The sequence below is a fragment of the Sesamum indicum genome, linkage group LG1, assembly GCF_026168435.1.
Source record: "Sesamum indicum cultivar Baizhima isolate 11 linkage group LG1, ASM2616843v1, whole genome shotgun sequence".
Classification (NCBI taxonomy): Eukaryota; Viridiplantae; Streptophyta; class Magnoliopsida; order Lamiales; family Pedaliaceae; genus Sesamum; species Sesamum indicum.
In genome coordinates this window covers 11,334,529-11,349,028 of record NC_142657.1, presented here as the reverse complement: position 1 = coordinate 11,349,028, position 14,500 = coordinate 11,334,529, and the positions used below count along the sequence as shown (strand labels likewise).

Here is a 14,500-nt window from a genome sequence, read left to right as displayed (position 1 = left end):
ACTCTTCATTAGTGGACGACTAGTCAATGTAGTTCTTACCCGAGTAGAGTTCAATACAACCAGCGATGAAAGTATAGAAATTGCTTTTAACAAGTCAGATATTACTATTCCAAAGAGATGCAGCTAAACTAGGAACATAAACATGAGACAACATTGAAGCAAGACCTTCATCACTATTTCATGACCTCAAATTGTCAGGCAATGCTTACACAAAAAAAAAAAAAAGATTGAGACATTTGCCAACAAGAAATTCTACATTTTCATGCCACGCGACATTTACAAGAGCTCAGGCATCAAGCAGATCGATGGAAAAGGTAAAAAAAAGTATTGCTACTGTATATCTCTGATTTACAGTGTCAGCCGAGTCACTACGACGAAAGTGCGAGCTCAGCCCAAGCCAGAGAAGACGCCTTAATCTCGGCAGATACGGAAGTGTCGATACCACTTTCCAACATGGAGCACAAGTCCCGCATGGACATCCTTGTGCTGGTATTAGGATAGATGCATAGACTTACCACCTCACATATCACCTTCAGATCCTCGTATCTGAAATGTTTCAATTCAGGATCCACCACATAAGACATAACTTCGGGCAAATCCAAGAATTCCTTGGCCTGCAACAAAGTTGATAAACTAAGGTGGTCGGATTTCCAAGTATAAGTTTCAAAATAGCCCTTCTGTTAGAACTGATATTTGGAAAGAGTCAGTTAAATTTGGAGGAAAAAGTTCGAAAAATTCATAACGCCTTACCCAGTCCACCAAGCACCCTTTATCTTTGCAGTATGGGGGTCTGCCGCTAACAATTTCAAGTAAAATAACCCCAAACGCATAGATGTTACCCTGGATGTGAAGATGACGTCCTTCCAAAGAATTTGGAAGGATGCAGACTGCACCTTCGTTGCTTATGGTGCCTGAGCTCTTCTCTGATCGGGCAAGAACTGTCTTCCAGCACTCGAAATCAACCAGCTGTAGAAGAAATCAAAAGTATCTAAGAACTTCGTCAATTTCAAGGGCTGGAAATTCATGCTTCTGTATGTGAATATATATAGGTATAAACAACCACATGACGTAAAGGGTGAGGAAAAGGAAAGCCAACCAACATTTCTCCCTCGCTACACTCAAGAAAAGACCAAAAAGCATAGACCATAAAAAACGTCGGTTGAGCTGGTTTCAAATGATTGACAGGTGATTTCATCTCACCTTGGGAGAAAAATCATCAGTCAGATAAATGGAACTGGAGTTCAGTTCAGATATAGTAAATGGTGGATCAAGTTCTGTGTGAAGATACGTCAATCCCCGGGCAATCCCAACGATAATTTTCATGCGCCGTGTCCAAGAGAATTGGCATGCTTCCCCATCTGCAGTTAACCGGAAAGCTTCTGCTTTCAGATTGTTGAAGCTTTACAACTACACCATGAAGTTCCTAAAGAAAGATAGGAAGGAGAAAAGTAACAGAAATTTAACATACAATGAAGATGTTCGTAGAGTGTTCCATTTGATGCATATTCAAACACCAGCATCCTTGTAAATGGACTGTTTTCTCTGCAATAGCCTAGCAATTTTCCCACATTTTCATGATTTAATCTCGCCAAATCTGCCACCTGAACCATGAATAACATAATGCCTAAGGAATGTCCATATGCAGTAAAAATTTCATGCATACCATCATATAATCCTTAAAAAGGAGTAAGCAAATTTTATGAAGAAAGAAAAAGATACCTCTTTCTGAAAATAAAGCTCAAGGTAGCCACTCCATTGCTCTTCCTTGATGCAAAGAGATATCACAGCAATTTCAGGGCCACCTTTCATGGTGCCTTTGTACACAAGGCTATCGGGAGAGGATCCTATAATGTTGCTGAAATCTTCACATGCTACCTCAAGTTCTTGTCTGCTGTATCTCATTACATCCTTCAGCACTTCAGAGTCTGCAGAAGCCTTTCACTTAGTTGAGCACTATAGAACATAGAAATCGAATATAGATATATATATATACACATGTGCAATGGAAGACTAGGTTGTAATTGTTACTGGATACAAAGGCTAAAAGAATTTTATAAGCCAGCTAACCTATGTAAACTGTCATGTGGTCCTTTGCACTTGACGATTTCTTCCACGGGATAATGATGGAAGGTTTTTTCTTCCACTTCTGGGTGGCAGTCAAAATGGCAATGACAAAGAACACACCCACCATAGTTCCAGTGGCTATCTCAAGAGCCAAGAGCCATGCTGGTTTTGATGAATTAGCTTCATGCTTGGATTCGTCTGTAGCTGGCATGTGCTTCGTGTTACCTTCTGAATGGGCTTTTGCGGGTGGAGCACCACCACCTGATATAAAAGTATCATCATTTACCAGTAGCAAAAATTGAATTATTTTTACAATGGTTCCAACAAATATTCAAAATCGCTTCAGTCTTGGAAGGATTTGTACAGTAAATTCTGAGAGGATCAATTCCAGTTCAATACTTAAGATGCAATATTAGGGAACATCAATGGGAACAAGAACATGCAGTTGTATAGGCATTTGATCATTGTTTTCATGAAATGATGAAAATTGCAATATTATTTATGTGTTCCAGCTTCCAGTGACAAATTACCATGGGCATAAGAGGGTAACGTACCACATTGTGCAGCAGAACGCTGCTTGGGATCTTTGTCTTGAAGGCAATTACCCTGAAAACTTGACCTATACCCAAAATGAATTGTTTCAAATAAAAGGTAAAGGCAAGAAGAAATCATCAAGAAGAGAGCAAGAACAAAATATGAAACGTACCTAGGAAGATACCCTAAGCACTTGGGTATGCTTCCAACCAAAAAGTTGTATGAAAAGTCGGCTACTTTTAGTTGGGAGGATCGACAAAAACCCGTAGGGCTGCCATTTGAAGCATACCTAATGTCATTGTATGAAGAAATAACATTTAGGAACAAGTTCTTATATAGACAGTTGCCAAGTATTCTTGAAAGTAAAACTCAGTGGAGCAATCATATAGAATTGAAGCCCACAATTTGAACAGTAGTTATCGGTTTGGTATCAGTCTATTGACCTAGTAAATTCATCGCTCACACAGTTCTAAGAACCTGAACAACTACAAATTCCTCAGAGTTACAATTTGAAGATTCTTTTTTTCGAATAAGATAAATATGCATAGACTCCCTACCCTAGGTACATAAGATTTCCAGCAAATAATTAAGGCAAACAAGACCTACACTTGGAATTAGTTTATTAAATAAGAGAACAAATCCCATGAGAAAAATATAGAGACCAATAATGTTGTTATTTTTCAAATTTCGTATGTGCTGTAGCAAGAGTACTCCCAAAAAAAAAAAAAATAATTTTGGATTGACGAGGCCAAGATATCACTATCACCCCACCCCGAAATAAAGAACAACAAGAAGACTACCAGCTAACTGAGAGAGAAAATTTCAGGTTTAGCAAGGAAACTACTCAAGATAATTCCAGAGTTACATACTTACATTCCATGTGCACTGGAAGGATAATCTGTGCCATTACTACCAGGTAAAGTTCCCAGAAGCCTATTCCTATCTACACGAAGTTCCTGAAGGTATTTCAAGTTACCAAGTTCAGGAGGCAACTTCCCAGTCAACCCATTGGATTGAAGATTTCTGTAGAATCAGAAGCTAACAACTAGTGAGGGGAAAAAAAAGGAAAGCAGTGGACAAGCAAAAGTCTACCAATGTACTATGACATTAACACCAATTTTCACTAACATTTTCACAATGCTGCTTAAGTTTCCAATCTCGGGAGGAATCGTTCCTGTTAGCCGGTTTGAGCCCAAATCCAATACCGTGAGGTTTTTCAGCATGCCAATTTCCTTGGGTATTGCACCAATCAACAAATTCCCATGTAAAATTCTGCCCATCAACCATATCCACAATCAGCCTATATTACTTCACAAAGAAAACTAGATACAAAATTAAAATTATTGTACATTGCCTAAAGCAAAAGCTTACAGTTCTCGCAAAGTTGAGAGTTGGTGTAATTCTGGTGCAATAAAACCCTTCAAAGCTACCCCGGAAATATTACTGCAAGCCACAGCAGCATCATAAATGGGAAGTTAGATTAGGCAAAAGCATATTTCTATTTGCTACCACTTCCAAATTCTCACCAAGAATGCTGTATATCAAAATCATGTAAATTTGTTTGTGATTTTGCTTTCCTATTAAACTAACAATGAGAGAAGATCTTACAGCTTTATGACATGATCTCCAGCCACGGAACAAGAGATGCCAGACCAACCACAAGGATCTGAGTCCACCGTATTCCAATTTGACAAAACCAGCATCGGGTCCTCAATAATAGCTCTTTTGAAGGAAGTTAGAGCTTCAACTAGAGAAAAAAGAGGGGAAAAAAAACCATAAAGAAATAAGAGTTATTCTGCAAGAAAGACTGCACCAAGATCTCAAAACTACAATTCTGCTAACCCACATTCTTACATTTACTTCACAATTTCTATGAACAACTACAATGGAAGATCTTGGTGATAAAATCAAACAATATCCCACATTGCAATCAATTGAGTAACTACCGATCAATTACTGTAAAGGGTGCGAAACATAATTCTCAAAGCCTAACCCAATCAAGAATCAAGATCTGTGAAATCCACTAAGACTAAGCCCGTAAGGGTAAAACTCACCTTCGTTCTTTGGAAATGAGGCGCAGTCCGCGAGCAAGAGTTCTAAGCTGAGCAGAAGAACTAGAAATGAAGTAAAAGATCTCATCTTTTCTTCAAAAATTCTCCACACAAACACTCACTCAACAGCTTGAAGAAGCCATCCACAGCCACATTCTCAAAGGAACCAACAATTAAATAAAAAAAGAAGTAAAGAGAAAAAGGACCCGGAAGAGCTAAAGAGGTGAGTTTATCAAGAAACAGAAAAGAATAAAAGCCAACTCAAATTAGAGGTGTTAAAAACTCTGCATCAAACACAGAATTTAAAGACTTAAAAAAGAATCCATAAGAGGAAACCAAAGATTCTCTCTTTCTTTGCACAAGGAATAAACAGCATGAAACAACCCAAAGAAAGCAAGTTCAACAGCAAATCTGGAACCAAAATCAGCAACAACTCATGAAAGCAAATCCACCGGCAAACAAAAGAGTTTAAGTTCAAAATGAGCCCATAAATGAGGAAGACTTGGATTCAAAGAGAGGTTTGGTGCCAGAAAGAAACCAAGAGAAAGAGACAGACAAGAAAGTGAGAGTAAAAGAAGAAGAAGAAGAAGAAGAAGAAGAAGAGAAAGAGAAATGGATAGAATGAGAAACAAAGAAACACAGAATTTTAATAAATTCTTTACAACAGCTGCACTTCAGAAAGTGTGAGGTAGAACACCTCTGGAATGTTTTTATTTGTTCTTCCTCTTTTTTTTTTTTGTGGGGAGGAAAAATGCAGTAAAATCTGGCGGTTGTGTATATAAGTTTAGCTTCTGTGAAAGTTGAAGCAGGAAAATAGGAACTAGGAAGTAATGGTTTCGTGGGATTAAGAGCTGCTGCTTAAGCTAATGATTGTAATTATGGGTAGTGAAGAAGAACAGCATTTGAGAAGATGGAGAGACGTATCGTGATATGATGATATGATAGTTTATTTTTAGCTTTGTATTTTCTTCTTGGCTTCTTCCCCTCTTACTCCATTCTTTATTTTCTTTTTTTTTTTTTTTATTGATCAGCACTCCTTTTCTTGTTTTTTGATATCATTTTTGCTATTATTTTGTTATAGCAAAAATATAGTTGATTCGGGTCGAAATTCTGTTCTAATCTTATCGAAGGGATACTTTAATTTGTTAATAATAGAACAACATGAGAAATAATTTAATGACGACAGTTACATCCTCCTATTGTTTAAATTATTATAAACTGTTTTGTTCTTTTTAACAGAAAAAGCTCGAGCTGTGTTAAATTTTAAGGCTGCATAGGTTCGACCATGCAAGAATCATTAACAAGGAATGGACGATGGAGAATACCATATGAAGAAATTAGTATTTAGATTTTTGGGCAGAAGTTTGGCCTAACTCAAACTTTCATACAAGACATATAATTTTAATTACTACGAGTTTGAAAATAAAAAAACATACAAGATAATACTTTTAAATTATTATTTAAAAAATGTACGTTGGAGAAATATTAGACTATCATAATCTCTACTGTACAACAATAATAATATAAAAGTATGTAATAGTAAAGACGTATAATAAGAAATGTAAATATTTGTAAATATTGAAGAATTATCTTTATATGAATATATCACGTTAAGATAAAATCGATGATGAAACTAAGAATTAAATAGGTCAATTTTATTATTATAAAATATTTTAGATAGAGATCATATGTATTCATTTAATATTTATGAAAAAAATCGTAGATATGTTACAACATTTTTAGAAATTCATATGTCATTTTGATAATACTAATCATATTATTTAACGGCAAGTTGGTCCTTCGAGATGTATACTATATGTTATGTTTTTTTTCGACATAAAAAAATCGACTGCAAAGTTGTTTTTTATGGTAATTTATAAATTTTGCAAAGTTGAAAATGATAAGTTGATACAAAAAAAAGTTTAGATGAATTAACTACCTTTTAATATTTTTTTTCTTACAAGATTTTCTTTTTTATTTTCTTATAAATCTAATATAATATTTTTATCTATAATTAAATATTAAAAAAATATAAATATTTTCCAATAGTTTCAAAAAGTTTCGCACACATTATACAGTGTTTCACAAATCACTAAATTCTTTATATTGTGTTTGTCAATTATGCCCCTAGGTTCTAGACTTCAAATTGACCTCTAGGCAGGGGCAAATTCGGAAGAGGGATAAAACGCCGCTCAATGACCTCTGAATCCTGCGCCCAGTAAGCATAATCATGATGCCTCATTCTCAGCGCACATTAGAAGCACACCGTTAATAATTGGACGGCGTCACTGACATCGAGTAATTACGATATTTTAACACTTTCTCTCATCTCATCAAAATACCGCGATAATTTCATTAACAAAAAATTAATTATTTATTAATTAATTTTTGATCAGCAAGACCTAATTAATGATGATTAAGCATAAGTATGAAAAGGGCTTCAAGTCTTGACACAGCTGTTAACCACATACTTAGCCATCAATTAGGTTGGTAATTTTTTTCTCTATTGCTATTGCAAATAAATTAATTTTATATTTTTTTTTTGCATTACTTTAGAGTTTAGCCCCCCAAATTTTTTTTTTTTAATTTCTATATAAAAAATTAGATCGAGTTAAATTTGTCGCGATTATGCGCCCGTTTGACTTTGGGATTGAGCAGACCAGACTTGCATTTATATTTTCTTGAACTGTTTGACCCATTTTTCGTTAACCATTTTGAAATTAAATTTTATTAAAACATATTTTGGTATATTTTCTTTATGATCCCAATATTTTTTTCGTCTAATTACTCGCTACGCGCATTAGATATATTTTTTTAAATTATTAATTCACTTTAAGAAGAAGGTTCGTTTTAGAATTTAGCTACAAACTGTATTTGTATGATCAATATATAAAGTGTGAATTTAAACACGATAATTATTAATTTTTTTAAAAAATTAATTATTCAAAATTAATTATATTTGTTGAATTATGCGACAATGGGATCAAATTGGGTCTATCTGAATTATGAAATGTACCCATTACAAAATGGTAATGTCATAAAAGTTGGTCGAGACATGATCTAAAATTCAAACCCTATGAATTAAGCAGGGATGGTAATTGGACCTGATTTTTCGGGGCCCTGCTTCGAATGAGGCGGGTTCGGGTCATAAAATATTGGATTCGGTAGAATTTTGGTCAGGTTACGGATTTTGTATGGGACCCGACTTGAACCTGCCTCGATCTATTTTTTTTAATATTTTTTATTAATTATTTTTCATATGTAATATATTATTAATAGAAAATTGTGATGTTTTTGGTAAACTTTTAAATAGATTTGCGTGTATCCAACTCTATATATAAAATAACAAAAATAAAATAGTTGGATGTGTTATTTGTATAATATAATTTACTTTAGATAGAAAAAATTATATTAAATTACCTAATTTTACAATGATATTTAGTATTACTTATAGAAAACATTAATTGGATGTATTATTTGTATTATATAATTTATTTTGGATAAAATCGTGTTCATTTAAATGGGATATTACTTATTGTGAAATTAAAAGATTAGATTAATGTTTTGTTTATATTATATAATTCATTGTATAAGAAAAATTATGTTAAAGTACCTAAATCTAAATTAGTTATTGAAATAATAAAATATTACTTGATTGTATTTTTTGTATTGTATAATTCATTTTAGATTAAGATCTATGTTAAATTACTAAATTTAAAATAATATTACTTAATAAAAAGATAAAAACTTAGATGAATGTATACTCTGTTTTATACAATTAATTTGATATTGAAAACTATATTAAAGTATTTAAGTCTAAAAATTAGAAAAAATAAAACATTAGTTGAATGTATTTCTTTGTATCATATAATTCATTTTAGAAAAAAAAAAACTATGTTAAATTACTAAATTTAAATTGATATTATTTAATTAAATAAGTAAAAATTTAAATCGGACGAAAGGGGACGGGTTTGGCGGGGTTTATGAAGTAGGGTGGGTCTTGAATCCAAATTAATCCGCGCCAAACCTGCATCGTTGCCATCACTAGAATTAAGTATTAGTTAAGCCCAAAATTGTAGAGGATGATAAAAAAAAAAAAATTAATAAAGAATTTATGAGTTGTTTATAGAAATAAAGAATAATTATTTAAAATATGCAAGAAAAAAATGTCATTATTCAAGTAATAATGAAATAGGCGACTCTCTAACCCTAGCTAGATTAGGGTTTTTTCAAGCTTAGGCTAAGAGGGTGGTTGGATAAATTTATTGAAAATATTTTATAAACTATTACAACGTCAAAAAAAAAATTATTTTTTTTTAAAAAATATTGAATCTTATTTTAAAAAAATAACTCTTAAAGTCTTTGAATAATCGAAATATCGGAGTTTATAAAATGTTAGAGTGTGTTTGTCATGATAATAAGCTCTTCGTCTTGTAATGATGACCGATCGAAAAACCATCAAATTATATAAACAAATTTTTGGCTTTGGGAGGAGGGAGACGTCAATTATATGAAATATAAAAATATAATACGAACAAAATTATGAGAGTATTTTTATCTGTTCGATGTTAGATTTAAATAATTTAAGAAAATCTTATAAAAGAAGATGGGTTGAACCAAATAAACTATGTAGAATTAATACATAAGAATATTATTAATCGAGCCGAGTCGATTATATTATTATTTAAATTTAATTAAATTATTATTGAGTTTTAAGAGGTGTATTTGAATTTGGTTTGATTATCGATATAATCGATCGAGCTCAAATGGGATCAAACATAAGTCGAACTCGAGTAATTTAATATTTCGAACTCAAAAGTTGACCAAACAAAAAATTTTATTTAAATTTAATTTGTTAAATTTAACAAATCGAGTTCAGACGAGCTTTTATCGATCACTTTCAATTAACTATTGAATAGTTTGATTGTTTTTTAGGTCTATTTAAACATTTTTGTAACATGATTAAGATAATGATTCTTAATTTTGTTTTTCAGAATCTCTCTATTTTCATTATAGAAATTTATATTTATTCCATTCCTAAAAAAGAAAAGAAAAGAAAAATGACATAGTTTAAAGTTGCATAGACAAAATTGAGATATCTCAGTTCAAAATAAAAGAAAAATGCTATTTACGTTTGAATTTATAAAGCACGACTACTTCTCAATAGAAATTTAAATCATATATTAGATATTAGGATATATAATATATAATTAATATATATATATATATATTTAATTTGACATTTCAAGCATGTCCTAAATCCTCTTATAAGATTTTGTGTAATTAGATGTAAACGTCCTGGTTGCAAAATTACATCTAACATTCATGAGGTTTGCTTCCGTCTAACAAATAAATTTCTATTAGTCAAAATTTACTGAATTTGTTGAAATTAACAAAAGAACTGAATGAAAATTAGTATTTACCCTCGATTGACTCATTATTAGGTCAAATAATTTTTTTCGAACTAAATTATTCTTATAACGGTGAAAATATACACCTTCACATGTACTCACATGTGAAGATGTATGCGAATAATTTGATCATAAAAAAAATTATTTGCTTTGGAATAAATCAATAATAAGTCAATCAGGTATAAGTACAGGTTTTTTTTTAATTTTTTTTGTTAATATCAGCAAACTTGGTAAAATTCAAATGATGAAAAGACTTATTTACTAAATAAAAGTAAAATTTCACCCGATATTTAATCCAATCTCAGCAACCACAAATCCAGGTTAGCGCAGAATTGGCGGGGTTTGCAAGGGACTGATCCCAAAAAAGAAATTTTATTAAGGTAAATTGTAATTTTACAATACTTTATAAGTATCCTGTATTATAAACGGCTAATATGTGACTTTTTATTATAAATTATTCAAAATAATCGTAGTAAAAATTAGCGTCGAGTGATTGTGGATGTAGCATATTTTTGTGAATCACATAAATTTTGTATCTTACAATTATATAGGGAAAAATACAAGCAACCCCCTTATAATATCATAAATGAGCAAATTACCCCCTTATGAAAAAATAAATAGCGATTTACCTGCTTGTATTTTTTAAAACACATCAATTTACCTCAACATATTGTTTAAAACGGAGCAATTTACCTCCCTGTATAAGGATGTAAATTGCTTCATTTTAAAAAATACAGAGCGATAAATTGCTATATGTTTTTCATAAAGAGGTAATGTGCTCATTTTCAATATCATAGGGGTAAATTGTTATTCACCCCAATTATATATATATATATATATATATACACTTTTTGCACACAGTCACAATTGGACAAAAATCAATTATTTAATTCGGACAACTAAAATTTGAATAATTGTTTGAATGAATTGTGGGGTCATGTGGGAGCGTAGGGTTGTTTTTAGTTTCTTGAGCAAAAGTCTTACTTTAGAAAAAGTGCTAAATTCCCTCATAATTCCACATAACACAGTTGTTCTCCATCAACACATATTCTCAAACATATATACTTAAATATGACTCCTTATTTATTTATTTGGTAGTAAGAATTATTTTTTGATCATTTAAATGTTAATTAGATCAAATTAAAATTCATTGTGATTACTCTAATTATAAGAATCTAATTGCTACAAATATTTTTTTTACCGCGACATTATTTAATTTGATCGCTATAATTCCCTCCAGCACACCGACTATATCAGCCCCAATCGTCACCTAATGTTGCACAAGTATTAATGTGTAATATCTTAATAAACTAAAAAAATACGTCGTCTGTTCGAGCAATACATTAATATACTAAGAACAATGAAATTAGTTACAATAAATTAATATAAAGTGAGACAAACAGTCACACGTCTGGTGAGATTTCAATCTATAAGAAATTATTTAAAAAACATGCAGTTTAATAAATCATAGGTGTGTGTAATGTGTATATTATATCTCCTCACAAGATTAATAATTTATACATAATACAAACTTTGGATAGTCCCTTTTTGAATTTAATGAAAAAAAGGGAATAAAATATGGCAAGTAGCAAAAGCAGGAGAAGACAAGGAAAATTGTTCAAACATGGGCTTCATAATTCCAAGCAAGACATTACAAGATTCATCATTTTTTATTACATATATATATATATATATATATATATATATATATATATTCAAGTTGTCTTAATCCTCCGCGTCCGACACACTGATTGGCTCAAGAATTAATTAATAAAATAAAAATTATGAAAAATATCACATTCGCCTGCTTTTTAGTAGTAATAATTTATACTGATTTTTTTAAGTATGGTTTAAGATTTTGTTGTTGTTCTTCTACTCTCTTTCTTATTCGTCCTTTTATTGCAATCTTATAGGACATATGAACTGCAGACGGACAGTATCAAGGTCCAAATTTTTGTTTTAGTATTATGAATTTGAATTTTATTGAAGCCGTAGACTTCGTCTCTTTATGTAAGGATATTATGGAATGACGATGGTCTGTCCATAATGCTTTGTTCTAGTAAATGTTGGGTGGATGGTCGGCCTATAAGACTTGATTCAATAAAAATTAGACTTGATTTGTTAGTATGTTGGCGATGCTGGGATGGTCAAATTGGATAATATATCAACGAGTTAACTTTTAGTCATGAAAAAGAAAATAGAATTGCATATGTGCATGACGAGATATTCACCAGTAAGTATGTAGTATTAACAATTTATATATATTTTTTATCACCATTTAAGTATGGGGTCAAATGCAACGAGCCGTGAGCCCTCTTGTGAAAATACTCATAACGACCTCTGAAGTTTCGAAGAAATGACAATGCTACCCTTTGCTGCAGGGAAATAATGAGCTTATTTTTGTTCAGAAGTTCTGGGAGCCACGTCCACTTTTTCCTTTTCTTGTTCAGAGGGTTTTGCGTCTATTAATATTTTTACATGGGGTAAAATATAAATAATCCATTTAACTATATGTGGTGTAATCTATGTATGCGACTCATTAAGGGAAAGACCCTTAGGGGTGACTACTTTGGTTGGCAAAATATGTATGGACTAAAATGCCCTTAAATATTTTTATTTCTATCACAAAAACTATCAATAAAATTTTATTGATGTATTTCGAAGTTTCGCATTTCCGAACAGTTATTTATTTTGTTTTTTCTTTCCTTTTGTTAAATTAAATAAATATAATAAAAATAGAATATGCAAGTCTCGAATGTACTTCCACAACTAGTATTTTTTTAAGACACAGAATCCTTTTCTTCTTTTATCTACTGACATAAATATATATCTATAATTTATTATTAAGGAAGAGCGCTTTCTGACGTCTCACATTTTCAGCAGGCGCTCGGCTACTCAGTCGAACCACTCAAATTAGAGAAATGAAGTCGTAGCTCACGGAGAAGGTACCGGGACCTCATTTTCATTTTTGAGGTGAAAGTCATGAATTATTATTATTTAAAATTAATCGATTACAATCATTAGTGTCGAATATCTGTATCTAACAAAGACAATTACATCAATATACTCTGGTCAACAACATCAGATAAATTATATCTAACCAATACCTACTATTGCAATATAAAGACAACACTTACTATGAAGTAGAACAACATCCCATACATTGGTGAAATTTAAACCCACGATCTCTAAGATCACGGACCTCAACTTCACTAATTAAGCTAGGTCTCATTGACGATTGAAATCTCGTTTCTTAGACACTTGACTACTTAATGTTTACCGTAGGCACGATAACTCGTAGGACGGAGCTGCGTCCTTTCCTTCCCTATAGATAGAGACCTAACCCTGTGAGTCTTAAATGCATTTCACCTCTCCATCTATATACTAATTAGGTTGTGGACATTTTGTGATTTGATCAACTATTGACATTCATGAACAATTTAAGCAATTGCATGTTTTTTTTTTTGGATTTGGTTAATTGCATGGTTGTACACAATAAATTTATAGGAATTTTTGTTCGAATTTATTATTTTTAAATTACATTATTAATTTTAATTACTAACATTCATAAAAATAATAGGTCAATTATCATTATTTAATATTAATTTATAATTAATCATAAATAACTATCACTAGAGTAAGTAAAATTAAGACCGACACATTGATGAGATCTGAATTCATGATCCTCGTATTTATGAAATCTCAATTTTACTATTTAAATCGAACCTGATTGAGACTTAATGTTATTATTTATGGAGTTAAAATTCATAAATATAAGCTGAAATATCCAATCAATAACAAATCCAATTATGCACCAAATAATCCAATTTGACAAAATAAATTATAAATTAAAAGAATACATCGAAATCCAGATATGACAACGAGTACACGAACAATACTATAAAAATATAAATGCCCACATACATGAGAATCATTAACTTTAGGAATAATCACATTCCCACCCTTAATTTATGCTCTATTTATACAAATCACCACTATATTTCAAAACTTTATACATATATCCTTCAGAAACGTCAACATGAACTACACAAATCATTCATTTTATTTTGAAAAATTACGTATACACTCCAAAATTGTTAATATGTTGCATAAACTACTCATGTGCTTTGGCTGTTAAGAGCAGTTTTTGTAATTATATAAACTACTGTGGCGTAAACATAATTATTCCCATATTCTAATTGTTACTAGCAAAAAACCAAGAAAAAGAAAGAAAGGAGAAAGTAGAAGGGAAGAGCATTATTAGAAATAGAAGCAAACGTGCATTATAAGGCAGGAAAAGAGGGCTTAATAATACCTATTTTAGAACTATTTAAGCTACCGGACCATAATCATAGAGCATTGACATTTCACCCTTTTCGAAAAGTATTTACAAATTATTGCCAAGAATTAATTAAGTAAAGCATATATATATTACTGTTA

At 31.3% G+C, this 14,500-nt stretch overlaps 1 protein-coding gene across 1 annotated transcript; it reads right to left on the bottom strand.

Moving 5' to 3' along the window:
• Window positions 1-153: 153 nt before the first annotated feature.
• On the bottom strand, window positions 154-5,494 carry LOC105157683 (putative LRR receptor-like serine/threonine-protein kinase At1g63430). Its single transcript, XM_011074127.3, has 13 exons — window positions 4,653-5,494; window positions 4,207-4,345; window positions 3,970-4,041; window positions 3,727-3,870; window positions 3,472-3,621; window positions 2,771-2,887; window positions 2,619-2,683; window positions 2,068-2,325; window positions 1,720-1,925; window positions 1,469-1,601; window positions 1,201-1,358; window positions 751-966; window positions 154-614 (listed from the first exon to the last, which is right to left on the bottom strand). The coding sequence occupies exons 1-13, from the start codon at window positions 4,735-4,737 to the stop codon at window positions 369-371; spliced, it is 1,989 nt and encodes a 662-aa protein (XP_011072429.1). The 5' UTR covers window positions 4,738-5,494; the 3' UTR covers window positions 154-368.
• Window positions 5,495-14,500: the final 9,006 nt, after the last annotated feature.